The following is a 16,082-nucleotide window of genomic DNA, read 5'->3' as shown; positions in this document are numbered from 1 at the left end:
TACAGCAAACAACGCTGGTGGAGTATGATTATATAAGCTCTGTGTTTTCCTACTTCTTTTCAGACATGTTGCGTTGTATGTTTTTGAGTTATGAACCCGTGTAACCTTATATGCATGTCCAAAATACAAACTCAAAATATAAATAATACAATTCAAACATAAAATAGTGAGGATGGATGGATGGATGGATGGATGGATGGATGGATAGATGGATGGATGGATGGATGGATGGATGGATAGATAGATAGATAGATAGATAGATAGATAGATAGATAGATAGATAGATAGATAGATAGATAGATAGATAGATAGATAGTTAGTTAGTTAGTGGCCTAGTGGTTAGAGTGTCCGCCTTGAGATCAATAGGTTGTGAGTTCAAATCCTGGCCGAGTCATACCAAAGACTATAAAAATGGGACCCATTACCTCCCTGCTTGGCACTCAGCATTAAGGGTTGGAATTGGGGGTTAAATCACCATAAATGATTCCCGGGCGCGGCACCGCTGCTGCCCACTGCTCCCCTCACCTCCCAGGGGGTGATCAAGGGTGATGGGTCAAATGCAGAGAATAATTTCGCCACATCTAGTACGTGTGTGACAATCATTGGTACTTTAACTTTAACTTTAGATGGATAGTACTTTATTGATTCCTACAGGAGAGTTCCCTCAGGAAAATTAACATTCCAGCAGCAGTGTACAGAATTGAGATTGAATTTAAAAAGTAAATAATGGGGGTATAAATGGAAACAAAATAGAAAAATATTACAATAATAATATAAAGCAACAATGAGAATACAAATATAACAGTAAAATAAGAATATAACAAGAGAAACAAGGCAGTAGTGACCATTATTGTTTTGCATCCCCTGTCATCCCAGTACCCCCCGCCCCCCTCGATCCCCAGAGAGGAGTTGTACAGTCTAATGGCGTGTGGGACAAAGGAGTTTTTTAGTCTATTAGTCCTGCACTTGGGATGAAGTAGTCTAGCACTGAACAGGCTCCTCTGGCTACTGATAACGCTATGCAGAGGGTGACTGGCATCATCCAGGATGCTCACTAGTTTGTCCACAGTCCTCTTCTCTGCCACCGTCACCAGTGAGTCCAGTTTTATTTCGATCGTAGAACTGGCGCGCCTGATCAGTTCCTCCAGTCTGTAGCTGTCCTTCTTAGATGTACTGCCCTCCCAGCACACTACGATGTAGTACAGAACACAGAACCAGGCTCCGAAAACTCCTCCTCTCTGCCGTCCCTGATGCACCAGACGATGGCTGTGTCATCCGCGTACTTCTGGATATGACACAGCTCTGAGTTGTAGCAGAAGTCAGCGGTGTACAGGGGGAAGAGAAGAGGGGCCAGCACCGTTCCCTGCGGTGCTCCGGTGCTCCTGATCACAGTGTCAGACGTGATGTCCTTCAGTCTGACGTACTGTAGCCTATTGGTGAGGTAGTTGGAAATCCAGGCAACCAGGCAGGGGTCCACTCACATTCTGTCCAGCTTGTCCTGGAGAAGGCGGGGCTGGATAGTATTAAAGGCACTCGAGGCAACCGAATAATGGTTGTAAATACAACTTTCAGCATAGCTGTATTGCATGCGCGCTTGCATGTCTTCTAAAGCAGTGGTTCTCAAATGGTGGTACGTGTACCCCTGGGGGTACTTGAAGGTATGCCAAGGGGTTACATGAGATTTTTTTTTTTAATATTCTAAAAATAGCAACAATTCAAAAATCATTTATAATTATAGTTATTGAATAATACTTCAACAAAATATGAATGTAAGTTCATAAACTGTGAAAAGAAATGCAACAATGCAATATTCAGGGTTGACAGCTCGATTTTTTTGTGGACATGTTCCATAAATATTGATGTTAAAGATTTCTTTTTTTGTGTAGAAATGTTTAGAATTAAGAATCCAGATGGATTTCTATTACAATCACCAAAGAGGGCACTTTAAGTTGATGATTACGTCTATGTGTAGAAATCTTTATTTATAATTGAATCACTTGTTTATTTTTCAACAAGTTTTTAGTTATTTTTATATCTTTTTTTTCCAAATAGTTCAAGAAAGACCACTACAAATAAGCAATATTTTGCACTGCTATACAATTTAATAAATCAGAAACTGATGACATAGTGCTGTATTTTATTTCTTTATCTCTTTTTTTCAACCAAAAATGTTTTGCTCTGATTAGGGGGTACTTGAATTAAAAACATATTCACAGGGGGTACATCACTGAAAAAAGGTTGAGAACCACTGTTCTTAAGCATTCCAAAGCGGGCGGTATATCTCGGTTGGTAGAGCGGCCGTGCCAGCAACTTCAGCATGGCAGGTTCGTTCCCCGCTTCCGCCATCCTAGTCACTGCCCTTGTGTCCTTTGGCAAGACACTTTACCCACCCGCTCCCAGTACCACCCACACTGGTTTAAAAATGTAACTTAGATATTGGGTTCCACAATGTAAAAGCACTTTGAGTCACTTGAGAAAAACGCTATAAACCGTATTTCCTTGAATTGCAGCAGGGCATATAGAATGCGCCTGCCTTGAATTACTGCCGGGTCAAACTCGCTTCCCAAAATAATTAGCGCATGCTTAGTATTACCGCCTGGTCAAACTTGTGATGTCAGGAGTGACACTTCCCCTGTCATCATTTTCAAAATGGAGGAGGCTGATTTCAATACCTGTAATTTGAAATCGCATAAAGGGAAGAAGATTAAGAGCTATTCAATAGGATTTAAGGTCCAAGCTTACATCACACTCAAATTTTTACCGCATGCCTTTGGTAAGCGCAGGAGAGGGAAGAGGTTTTTAAATTAATTAGCGCCCTGGCGGCAATTCAAGGAAATACGGTAAATATAATTCACTTCAAAATTCACTTCACATTTTGAGCTTAACCCATAGAGGGCGCCACAAATGTTGTTTATGGTCATGTGAGAGACAAAAAGGACACCCCCATAACTGGCTCCCAAGGTATGTTTTGTAGGCTTGTATATTTTCAAAAACTTACTTCCACATCAGTGGGTGTGGATGTCACTGTAACAATAAAGAACGTCCTTTCCAGCCCACAAGACTGCAAACACTGCAGCGCCACTTAATATCCTGGGTACCTGCCAATAACCACACAGGCACTTTTTTTTTTTAATGGCTTATTGTATTAGAGGGGATCCTCTGACTACTGTGCTTCCACATGCATGAATGACACTCAAATAAAAGCATATATTAACGTGAAGGACTTTTGAGATTTTCCTTTTCCTCTCGCCGTCATGCTCTTGCAGCTCAATGCTTCTGGTCTGCTGGGGACTACCGAGCTCAGCGTTGGAGCGGCCATCGCTTGCTACCTAGCGCAAGAAGGGCTGACGTCAGCTATGCCAACCACAAGGGCAAGAGCCCCCTGGACCTGGTAGCAGACAGCACCATGCTGCAGCTCATCAAGAGCTTCTCGGAGAAGCACAGGTGCTTTGTCCGGAAATAAAACTCACAATCAGGACTCTCGCTTTGAAATTGTTGGCGTCAATAGTAGCTTTGTGTCGCCTATCAGGTTGCAGCATCTGCAGGCTATTACAAGCGGCCAGGGCCCGAGCACAGCTAACCTGCGGCGCGTTCACACAACCCCCAACACCATGACCAATTTGGTTTTTCCCACTCCTCCGGGGCCCAGTGAATGCCTCATCTGTTCAGAGCTGGCTCTGCTGGTGCTCTTCTGCCCTTGCAGCACAGTGTGGCCTGTGAAGGTGAGTGCACTCTTCTGCAGCCCCAGATCATTCCCATGTGATTAAAAGAGCAAAGGCATTACAACTAGTCTTATCATGCTCAAACATGCATTGACCTACATTTCTTTCTCTTTTTTTCATGTGAGCACATGCACAGTCAATTCCATTATTCCTCTCGTTAGTTATTAATGATAACCTATGGTTGTTATTAGAGATGTCCGATAATGACTTTTTTACCGATATCCGATATTCCGATATTGTCCAACTCTTAATTACCGATACCGATATATACAGTCGTGGAATTAACCCATTTGTATGCCTAATTTTGTTGTGATGCCCCGCTGGATGCATTAAACAATGTAACAAGTTTTTCAAAAATAAATCAACTCAAGTTATGTAAAAAAAGGCCAACATGTCACTGCCATATTTATTATTGAAGTCACAAAGTGCATTATTATTTTTTAACGTGCCTCAAAAGAGCAGCTTGGAATTTGGGACATGCTCTCCCTGAGAAAGACTATGAGGACTTTGAGGTAGGTGAGGTTGGGGGGGGGGGGGGGGGGGGGGGGGGGTTGAGGTGAGTGTAGCGGGGGAGGGGGGTGTATATTGTAGCGTCCCGGAAGAGTTAGTGCTGCAAGGGATTATGGGTATTTGTTATGTTGTGTTACGGTGCGGATGTTCTCCCGAAATGTGTTTTGTCATTCTTAGGGACGGCGTGACGCAGTGGTAGAGTGGCCGTGCGCAACCCGAGGGTCCGTGGTTCAATTCCCACCTAGTACCAACCTTGTCACGTCAGCTGTGTCCTGAGCAAGACACTTCACTCTTGCTCCTGATGGGTGCTGGTTAGCGCCTTGCATGGCAGCTCCCTCCATCAGTGTGTGAAAGTGTGTGTGAATGGGTAAATGTGGAAGTAGTGTCAAAGCGCTTTGAGTACCTTGAAAGTAGAAAAGCGCTATACAAGTACAACCCATTTATCATTTATTCTTGTTTGGTGTGGGTTCACAGTGTAGCGCATACAGTATTTGTAACAGTGTTAAAGTTGTTTATACGGCCACCCTCTGTGTGACCTGCATGGCTTTTGAACACGTACGCGTTGTATTGACTTGTGAATGTGAATAAACGTAGATAATATGTGACTGGGCCGGCACGCAAAAGGAAATGCCTTTAGGGTTTATTGCCGCCCTGTACCTCTACCTACGGCCGTGTACATAGCGGCGTTTTAAAAAGTCATACATTTAATTTTTAAAACCGATACTGATAATTTCCGATATTACAATAAAAAGCATTTATCGGTCGATAATATCAGCAGTCCGATATCATCGGACATCTCTAGTTGCTATAAAACCTAAATACTAGTCTTTCAAAGTTAAACATTGTGTATTTTATTGTGACGTCACCTTCTCCTTACTTTGACAGAGTGTGCCCATCGAATGAAGAAATGCATTAAATGCCAAGTAACAATCACCAAGAAAATTCGACAAGGTAGGAACAAACCTCCTCATTATATTCTCTGTTTCGATTTGTGTTGTGAAGTATTTGTACTCCTACGCATACAACATATGATTTCATATCAAAGTTATAGTTTTTCTCTGCAAATGTTAATATTTCTTATCATGCTGTGAAAGTGTGGGTTGTCTAATATTTAGTTGTCATAAAGTAGCTGCTAATATTGGGTAATAAAGACGATATACAATATAAATTATATCAATTTGGCCAATGTGTTCTGCAAATTTGACCGTGACAAGCGAACAAAAGGTGTCCTCATTGCAATGTGGCATTTCTGCTAGCAGCTAATGTCCTTTCTAAGTGCAAAGCTGCTTCTAATTCAGCAATGTTCACCTCCATGGCAACAAATAAACTGTTTCTTGCGAGTATCATCCCTGCAGGATGATGGATAGCTAACTAAACATACTACTCTACACACTGTAGGAGGATATGCAAACCACAAAATGCAAGTTAGAGTTCTTGAATGTAAACAAAGATGGGCAGATCGGTTCAGATATTGACAGTAACAATAAAAAGTGATGTATAGCATCAGGTCAGGTATCAGTTGGACACTGCAGTGGTTAGTAGGTAATTTTTTTCTGTTGTCAAACAATCCTTTGTCATTTTTTTATAATGTTTACAAATTCAGGAAATAAATTCCTGGACACAGGAGGATTTTAAGGGTAAAAAAAAATATTTTTTTACTGAATCAAAGCTAATAGTAGGAATCAATTTAAATATTTGATTGATAGTGTTACCATGTAATCCTGAGTTTGATTAAAAATGAAATCATTTATTGAGATTGAAAATAGTAGTATCAGTATTGGTATGGCCAATTCTAGCTATGCGTACACTGATGCATTTAATCAGATTAAAATATTAACCGGAATAAAAATTCTTCAAGTAAACACGCTATTCGGAAGTTTGTGACCCTATCACACACACTCAGATCAAAAATTTTGTTCCGATTGAGACGGGTGGTTTATACCCAAAGTAATTCGGATTGCAGCGCATGAAAACATCTTCCAAAATTCGAGTTGAAATAATCCTTTCCTCGAATGTCCCTGATGTCAGCCATACTTTGGTGGTGGAGCGGAGACTAAATGTATCAGTCTCAGATTAAAACCACTGTCTTGCTGCATTCTGCCCCCCCATTCAAAATGCACAGATGGAGCGTTGAGTTTCTTGCTTTAAAACGAGACTAGCAAAAACAAAAGTATGGTCTGGAGTGTCGTGTTGATGTACTGTAACAATAAAAGAAGGGATCCAGTTGACGTTTTTACAAGCTGCTTTCTTCACAAACTTTTACCTACTCCAAGTGCTACTAACTGCTAGCCTCAAACACATACACACAATGTTTGAACATACTTCGAAACGTACACGATCACAACATAAAAGGCACAGAATCGCTCCATTTCAAAAATAAAGGTAAAACAAAAGTAGTGAACAGAAGGAAAAAAATATATATAAATAAATACCGTGATGACGTCGGACGAAGCAGAAATGCACAAGGCCACATGTGTTTACAGTGGAAGTCACTGCTTAGTCAACACCTGCAGTGAGAGAACTCAACCAAAAGATGGCACCATAGTACAAATAATAACACACCTTTCCATTTATGTTAGGTTATGTGCATGTCAAATCAAAGTATTCCAATTTAAGGTGTGATGCATAAAAATTAACATCATAATCGATCACATTTTTCAGGGTCCATGTACAGAGTAACATTGTAATCAGAATGATGATTAGATTAAATAAATGTTGTCCATGTACTCGTGGCTATAGATATCAATAATACTTTGTATTGGATGGATTCCCAAATTTCTAGTATAGCCCAAAATAAATGTAAAGTATCCAAACAACAGAAGAATAACTGTTTAATATTATTTGAGAAGTGCAGATAGAAACATGTTACAACAGAAAGTAACCAAATGTTAACATTAAATTAATAGTAGTTTTGAAACAATAATACGTCCAGAAAGTATGTGATATGTTATCACAAATGTCAGTAGCCAAATTTGGAGCCTTTTTAACCTATTTTGAAATGATTCTATTATCATTTATAAGTCAAATAATATATTGTGTTTCAGTATTTATCGTTAACGCTGGAGTCTGCGATATTCATAGTATATGTATTTATAATCACAGGTTCAATATATCATTTTACATTCTTGGCTGGCGTTAGTCTTGTTATGCTCCAGTTTGGTTGATTGCTCAAATTGATTTCTTTTTTTTATTTTTATTCAATAAATATCAACTCTTATTTTTTGTGATAGAGTGATTGGAGCACATACTTGTTGGTTACAAAAAATCATTCATGAAGTTTTGGTTCTTTTATGAATTTATTATGGGTCTACTGAAAATGTGACCAAATCTGCTGGGTCAAAAGTATACATACAGCAATGTTAATATTTGCTTACATGTCCTTTGGCAAGTTTCGCTGCAATAAGGCGCTTTTGGTAGCCATCCACAAGCTTCTGGCAGAGTTTTTGACCACTAAAATTTGTGCAGTTCAGCTAAATGTGTTGGTTTTCTGACATGGAGTTGTTTCTTCAGCATTGTCCACACGTTTAAAGTCAGGACTTTGGGAAGACCATTCTAAAACCTTAATTCTAGCCGGATTAAGCCATACCTTGACCACTTTTTACGTGTGTTTGGGGTCGTTGTCCTGTTGGAACACCCAACTGCGCCCAAGACCCAACCTCCGGGCTAATGAGTTCAGGTTGTCCTGAAGAATTTGGAGGTAATCATCCTTTTTCATTGTCACATTTAAAGCACCAGTTCCATTGGCAGCAAAACAGGCCCAGAGACGGTAGGAATGGTGTTCCTGGGATTAAAGGCCTCTCCTTTTCTCCTCCAAACATATTGCTGGGTATAGGGGCCAAACAGTTTAATTTTTGTTTCATCTGACCACAGATCTTTCTCCAGAAGGTCTTATCTTTGTCCATGTGATGTCAGCAATACCCAGCATTATGTTTGGAGGAGAAAATGTGAGGCCTTTGATCCCAGAAACAGCATTCCCACCGTCAACAAGCATGGTGGTGGTAGTATTATGCTGTGGGCCTGTTTTGCTGCCAATGGAACCAGTGCTTTACAGAGAGTAAATGGGACAATGAAAAAGGAGGATTACCTCCAAAGTCTTCAGGACAACCTAAAATCATCAGCCAGACCCCAAACACATGTCAAAAGTGGTCAAAGAATGGCTAAATCAGGCTACAATTAACCAACAAATTTAGCTGATCTGCACCAATTTTGTAAAGAGTGGTCAAAAATTCAAGCTGAAGCTTGTGGATGACTACCAAAAGCGCCTTATTGCAGTAAAACTTTCCAAGGGACATGTAACCAAATATTATATTTGATGTATGTATACTATTGACCCAGCAGATTTGGTCACATTTTCAGTAGACCCATGATAAATTTGTAAAAGAACCAAACTTCATGAATGTTTTTGTGACCAACAAGTATGTGCTCCAATCACTCTATCAGGAAAAAATAAGAGTTGTAGAAATTATTGGAAACTCAAGACAGCCATGACATTATGTTCTTTACAAGTGTATGTAAACGTTTAACCACTACTGTATATGTTGAGTAAGAAGGACCACTGAGACAGAATAGTATTTGGCCAAGTTTTACTAAACCTTTAGGAGACCAGCCCTTAAAACGCGACAATAGCATCACCAAGAACAGGTCTAAAACTAAGAGAAAAATTCAAAAATATTAGCTGCTTCAAACATGACTATGGATCCAGAAAGAACACTTATAAATATTGTGTGAGAATGACATATTTCTTACAGTAAGATTTTACTTTCAAGACAATTACTATACTAAAGATGCTCAAACCAATCCAATGTCGGTCCTTATTTGCTAAGCTATCCTAACGCTTGGTCCTCCAGACCAGACCGAGGTAGACTGCAGCCCTGGCACGGAGAACTCGGAGCAGCACAACCTGCTGGAGCAGCTCCAGTCTCGCTACCGGCAGATGGAGGAGCGCATCACCTGCCCCATCTGCATCGACAACCACATCAAGCTGGTCTTCCAGTGCGGACACGCCTCCTGCATCGACTGCAGCGCCGCCCTCAAGACCTGCCCCATCTGCCGGCAGACCATCCGCGAACGGATCCAGTTGTTTGTCTGATGCCAGCCCCGTCAGGGGGGACGGGGAGTGAAGTCCAAAGAGCAAGTAAGGGGAGGTGAAACGACCCAGTTATGATCCTTATTCTTTGACTCTCTCCATCACGACTTGTTGCTGCTTTCACGTGGGTGTCTGTTACCCATCCTCCTCTCTTCTGGCTGGCCGGGCTTCTTCTGTTTACACGGCTGCACAGAACGAGCCCCCCACAGCCCGTCCTGTGAATTTACCCCGTTTGGATATCGTAATAATCAGTATTAGTCTCCGCAGAGGGTGCTGTAAGTACAATATATAGTCCCCCCACCACTCGCCGCTTGTATACAAGGGGGAAAGTACACACTATACAGTATATGCATGACTATATGCATATTGTAAAGCTATCATGAGTCATTTTGTCATCGTCGGCAGTTTGATTTCTTTGTGTTACAGAGTTTATTTATGCGTGAAAGATGGTGTAATTTTGTGATGTCCTTTTTCAGTTGCTTGGCAGGGGGAGACGAAAAAGAAAACAAAGCTTCTACTGAAATACACCCCAAGCCTATTGTCCTCTTACTCAGGGTCTTTGCAAAAAGCACTTGTTTGTGATTATATCCATAAAGCGGTTCCCCGTCCCACTCAGAACGACCCCCGTCCCTGAAAGGTGTCATTAGTGAATCCATGAATGTTTGCTTCCACAACAGAGAAAAGGATACAAGAACAACAACAAAAAAGCACCTGTCCACACTGTGTATTTACTGCTCAACAGCGAGCATCCACTGTTCCGCCTAGCAACAAGGTAATTGTGTTTTTTTAATTTATCCAACAGAGGTATTGTAGCGTAAGCAGAGGTGGTGTGTGTGTTACTTTCCAGCTGGTGTCATTTCACAAGAAAGGATTGTATACTTCATATTTCTTATGTTGTTTTCTTGAAGGGCTTCCGCTTATGATTTAAAAAAACAAAAAAAAATTTTTTGTCATGTTTATTTGGCTCTGTTGTATCCCGCATTTTTGGGAACTGGTACATTTTGAATGTCGGGGGTAGGGATGATGATGACGCCGTCTCACTCTGCCTTTTTTTTTTTTTTAAAGGTAAAGGAAAGTTTTAAGGGAGGGGAAGTACACTTGCGGTGTGTTTACTTGGAACAAAGTACTTTTACATCAGTGCCAAATCGCACAAGGTTGGTGAAACTGCGATGTCCATCCAGATTTAAAAGAAAGAAGTCGTATTTTGTGCTACAAAGTAAGGGATTGCACAATTTCAGGCAGGAAAATTTGGATCAGAGAGAGTTTAAAAGAATATATTTCTTTTTAATCGGCTAAAGAAAAATCAGTTCATTTTGCCTTTGACTTTATTCAAGTTAGCTCAGCCGGTTTGAAACGTGTTTTTTTTTTTTTTTTTTAAACCCCCACATATTTATACTTGAATCGATCTGAGTGGGATTATTCAAAATCCAGATTGTCCGTAAACGGGTTTTGCAGTTGAGGGCACGAGCAAGGAAGTGGTGAACATATTTATGTTTTGTTTTTTTTCCCCCCCAATTGTGGAAGGAGGTAGCTGTGATGGTGATGTATAAACCTACTACTCGAGCAGCAAATGTTACTCTGTGTTTGTACAGTTCAGCTGTCGGCCTTACTGTCTCTTCCTCCTCTGTTATATGTTTGCTCACTATTATTCTGTACAAAAGTATTTTGCAATAAATATGGAACACTTTTCTAAGGACATGGCATCGAGGGATGGAGTTGTCAGTTTTCGATCGTTTCGGGCACCGGAGAGTATCCAGTGGGATACATTGTGGTTGTTTATCGGGCATTACACGTAGTTTATAATTAATAGGGCAAAGCAACTTTATTTGTAAGACCACAATTTGTACCCAAGGCAATTAAATGTGCTTTACAGATGCATACGATTACAAGGAGGCAAATAATATTATCATAGAAATATTCAGGAACAAATTTGATTAAGCAATAATTACTATATATATATATAATGTGTGTGTGTGTATATTTAAATGTGTATATATATTTGTGTACATATGTGCATATATATGTATATCTGTATACATACGTATACGTGTATATATATGTATATGTGTATATATGTATGTGTGTGTATATATATATATGTATTTATGTACATATATATATATGTATGTACAGTATATATATGTATGTATATATATATATATGTATGTGTATATATATATATATATGTATAATGTATATTTACTGTATATGTATGTATATATATATATATATATATATATATATATATATATATATATATATATATATATATATATGTGTGTGTATATCAGTGGTTCTTAACCTGGGATCGAACCCTAGGGGTTTGGTGAGTCGGCCTCAGGGGTTCGGCGGAGATCCAAACACACCCGACTCATCGTATCAATAAAAACTTCTCCCTTTTAGGGTATTACGGATACGGCGACAGCAGAAGTCACACTGATCTGCAGGTGTGTAATTTGTTGTGAATTTATGCACTGTGTTGGTTTTGTTCTTTGAACAAGGTGATATTCATGCACGGTTCATTTGTGCACCAGTAAAAAAAACATGGTAAAACTTTAGTATGGGGAACATATTCACCATTAATTAGTGGCTTATTAACATGCAAATTAGTAACATATTGGCCCTTAACTAGTCATCATTAAGTACTTATTAATGCCTTATTCGGCATGGCCTCATTATATCCCTAACCCTAACCAGTTAACTCTAAATTAAGGCTTTGTTATTTAGAATATGTTCCCCTAGTGTCTAAAAAGTTCTAAATTAAGTCTGTGTTACTAAGAATATGTTCTCCATACTAAAGTGTTACCAAAAACACATAACTTTGTCTTGAATTACAATTATTATTTTTATTTTTTTTCACAAAGAAGGGTTCGATGAATGCGCATATGAAACCAATGGGGTTCGGTACCTCCAACAAGGTTAAGAACTCTGGTGTATATATATATGAATATGTATACATGTGTGTATATATGTATATCTATACGTGTATATACAGTATATTTATGAATATGTGTGTTTATATAAATGTGTGTATATATATATACACACACATATGTATACATATATATGTGTGTGTATGTATATATATACTGTACATGTACAGTGGGGAAAAAAAGTATTTAGTCATCCACCGATTGTGCAAGTTCTCCCATTTAAAATGATGACAGAGGTCTGTAATTTTCATCATAGGTACAGTTCAACTGTGAGAGACAGAATGTGAAATAAAAAATCCAGGAATTCACATTGTAGGAATTTGTTTTTAATTATTTGTAAATTATGGTGGAAAATAAGTACAAACCCCGTTTCAATATGAGTTGGGAAATTGTGTTATATGTAAATATAAACGGAATACAATGATTTGCAAATCCTTTTCAATCCATATTCAATTGAATGAACTACAAAGACAATATATTTGATGTTCAAACTCATAAACTGTATATTTTTTTGCAAATAATAATTAACTTAGAATTTCATGGCTGCAATATGTGCCAAAGTAGTTGGGAAAGGGCATGTTCACCACTGTGTTACATCACCTTTTCTTTTAACAACAATCAATAAACGTTTGGGAACTGAGGAAACTAATTGTTGAAGCTTTGAAAGTGAAATTCTTTCCCATTCTTGTTTTATGTAGAGCTTCAGTCGTTCAACAGTCCGGGGTCTCCGCTGTTGTATTTTACGCTCCATAATGCGCCACACATTTACGATGGGAGACAGGTCTGGACTCCAGGCGTGCCAGGAAAGTACCCGCACTTTTTTACTACGAAGCCATGCTGTTGTAACACGTAGCTTGGCAATGTCTTGCTGAAAAAAACAGGGGCGTCCATGATAACGTTGTTTGGATGGCAACATATGTTGCTCCAAAATCTGTGTGGACCATTCAGCATTAATGGTGCCTTCACAGATGTGTAAGTTACCCATGCCTTGGGCCCTAATAAACCCCCATACCATCACAGATGCTGGCTTTTGAACTTTGCGCCTATAACAATCCGGATGGTTATTTTCCTCTTTGTTCCGGAGGACACCACGTCCACAGTTTCCAAATATAATTTGAAATGTGGACTCATCAGACAAAAGAACACTTTTCCACTTTGCATCAGTCCGTCTTAGATTATCTCAGGCCCAGCGAAGTCAGCGGTGTTTCTGGGTATTGTTGATAAATGGGTTTTGCTTTGCATAGTAGAGTTTTAACTTGCACTTACAGATGTAGCGACCAACTGTAGTTACTGACAGTGGTTTTATGAAGTGTTCCTGAGACCATGTGGTGATATCCTTTACACACTGATGTCGGTTTTTGATGCAGTGCCACCTGAGGGATCAAAAGTCTGTAATATCATCGCTCACGTGCAGTGATTTCACCAGATTCTCTGAACCTTTTGATGATTTTACGGACCGTAAATGGTAAAATCCCTAAATTCCTTGCAAAAGCTCGTTGAGAAATGTTGTACTCAAGTTGTTCAACAATTTGCTCAGAAAGTGTTGACCCTCGCCCCATCCTGGTTTGTGAATTACATAGTATTTCATGGAAGCTGCTTTTATACCCAATCATGGCACCCAACTGTTCCCAATTAGCCTGCTCACCTGTGGGATGTTCCAAATAAGTGTTTGATGAGCATTCCTCAACTTTATCAGTATTTATTGCCACCTTTCCCAACTTCTTTGTCATGTGTTGCTGGCATCAAATTCTAAAGTTAATGATTATTTGCAAACAAAAACATGTTTATCAGTTTGAACATCAAATATGTTGTCTTTGTAGCATATTCAACTGAATATGGGTTGAAAAGGATTTGCAAATCATTGTATTCTATTTATATTTACATCTAACACAATTTCCCAACTGAAATGGAAACGGGGTTTGTAGATGCACATATCTCCTGTACAGATTTACTTTACAAAAGAGAAGTGTGGGTGTACTTCTCTTGTTGCCTTATGTTTGACTTTATTAAATGGATTTATATTATTATTTTGTGCAGCCGGGCCGGAGCAGGAGGGGATAGAAAGATAAAAAAAGGAAGACAAAGGGGGGAATTGTGAGTACAAGAGGGAGATTAGACAGGGAGATAAAATAGATTATATATAGATCATATAGATTACATAGACACATATATATATATATATATATATATATATATATACATACATATTCATACATACATGTATATATATATATATATATATATATATATATATATATATATATAAATACATACATATTCATACATACATATATATATATATATATATATATATATATATATAGGCCCTGCAATGAGGTGGCGACTTGTTCAGGGTGTACACCGCCCTCCACCCAATTGTAGCTGAAATAGGGACCAGCGCCCCCCGCAACCCCAAAGGGAATAAGCAGTAGAAAATGGATGGATATTTTACATGTATTATACATACATATAAAAACCCCGTTTCCATATGAGTTGGGAAATTGTGTTGGATTTAAATATGAACGTAATACAACGATTTACAAATACTTTTCAACCCATATTCAATTGAATGCACTACAAAGAAAAGATATTTGATGTTCAAACTCATAAACTTTATTTTTTTTTGCAAATAATTATTAACTTAGAATTTCATGACTGCAACACGTGCCAAAGTAGTTGGGAAAGGGCATGTTCACCACGTGTTACATCACCTTTTCTTTTAACAACACTCAATAAACGCTTGGTAACTGAGGAAACTAAATTTTAAAGCATTGAAAGTGGGATTCTTGTTTTATGTAGAGCTTCAGTCGTTCAACAGTCCGGGGTCTCCACTGTCGTATTTTACGCTTCATAATGCACCACACATTTTCAATGGGAGACAAGTCTGGACTGCAGGCGGACCAGGAAACACGTAACACGTACTCAATGTGGCTTGGCATTGTCTTGCTGAAATAAGCAGGGGCGTCCATGAAAAAAGACGGCGCTTAGATGGCAGCATATGTTGTTCCAAAACTTGTATGTACCTTCCAGCATTAATAGTGCCTTCACAGATGTGTAAGTTACCCATGCCTTGGGCACTAATGCACCCCCATACCATCACAGATGCTGGCTTTTAAACTTTGCGTCAATAACAGTCTGGATGGTTCGCTTCCCATTTGGTCCGGATGACACGATGTCGAATATTTCCAAAAACAATTTGAAATGGGGACTCGTCAGACCACAGAACACATTTCCACTTTGCATCAGTCCATCTTAGATGATCTCGGGCACAGACAAGACGGCGGCATTTCTGGATGTTGTTGATAAATGGCTTTCGCTTTGCAAAGTTGAGCTTTAACTTGCATTAGCAGATGTAGCGACAATTTGTATTTAGTGACAGTGGTTTTCTGAAGTGTTCCTGAGCCCATGTATTGAGATCCTTTAGAGATTGATGTCGGTTTTTGATAGAGTGCCGTCTGAGGGATTGAAGGTCAAGGTCATTCAATGTTGGTTTCCGACCATGCCGCTTATGTGGAGTGATTTCTCCAGATTCTCTGAACCTTTTGATGATATTATGGACCGTAGATGTTGAAATCCCTAAATTTCTTGCAATTGCACTTTGGGAAACGTTGTTCTTAAACTGTTTGACTATTTGCTCACGCAGTTGTGGACAAAGGGGTGTACCTCGCTCCATCATTTCTTGTGAAAGACTGAGCATTTTTTGGGAAGCTGTTTTTATACCCAATCATGAAACCCACCTGTTCCCAATTAGCCTGCACACCTGAGAGATGTACCAAATAAGTGTTTGATGACCATTCCTCAACTTTGTCAGTATTTATTGCCACCTTTCCA

At 39.1% G+C, this 16,082-nt stretch overlaps 1 protein-coding gene across 1 annotated transcript in view; it reads left to right on the top strand.

The window, feature by feature from the left end:
- mib2 (MIB E3 ubiquitin protein ligase 2) overlaps positions 1-11,014 on the top strand; it is a 135,646-nt gene extending 124,632 nt beyond the window's left edge. Inside the window, 6 exon segments of the mRNA XM_061903694.1 lie at positions 3,267-3,342; positions 3,345-3,444; positions 3,530-3,699; positions 3,702-3,722; positions 5,118-5,183; positions 9,080-11,014. Of these exon segments, the coding sequence (XP_061759678.1) occupies positions 3,267-3,342; positions 3,345-3,444; positions 3,530-3,699; positions 3,702-3,722; positions 5,118-5,183; positions 9,080-9,321 (675 nt within the window). The 3' untranslated portion in view covers positions 9,322-11,014.
- Positions 11,015-16,082: the final 5,068 nt, after the last annotated feature.

The sequence above is a fragment of the Nerophis ophidion genome, linkage group LG06, assembly GCF_033978795.1.
Source record: "Nerophis ophidion isolate RoL-2023_Sa linkage group LG06, RoL_Noph_v1.0, whole genome shotgun sequence".
Taxonomy (NCBI): domain Eukaryota; kingdom Metazoa; phylum Chordata; class Actinopteri; order Syngnathiformes; family Syngnathidae; genus Nerophis; species Nerophis ophidion.
Note: the sequence above shows the minus strand (reverse complement) of the source record. Positions and strands in the feature narration are given on the sequence as shown.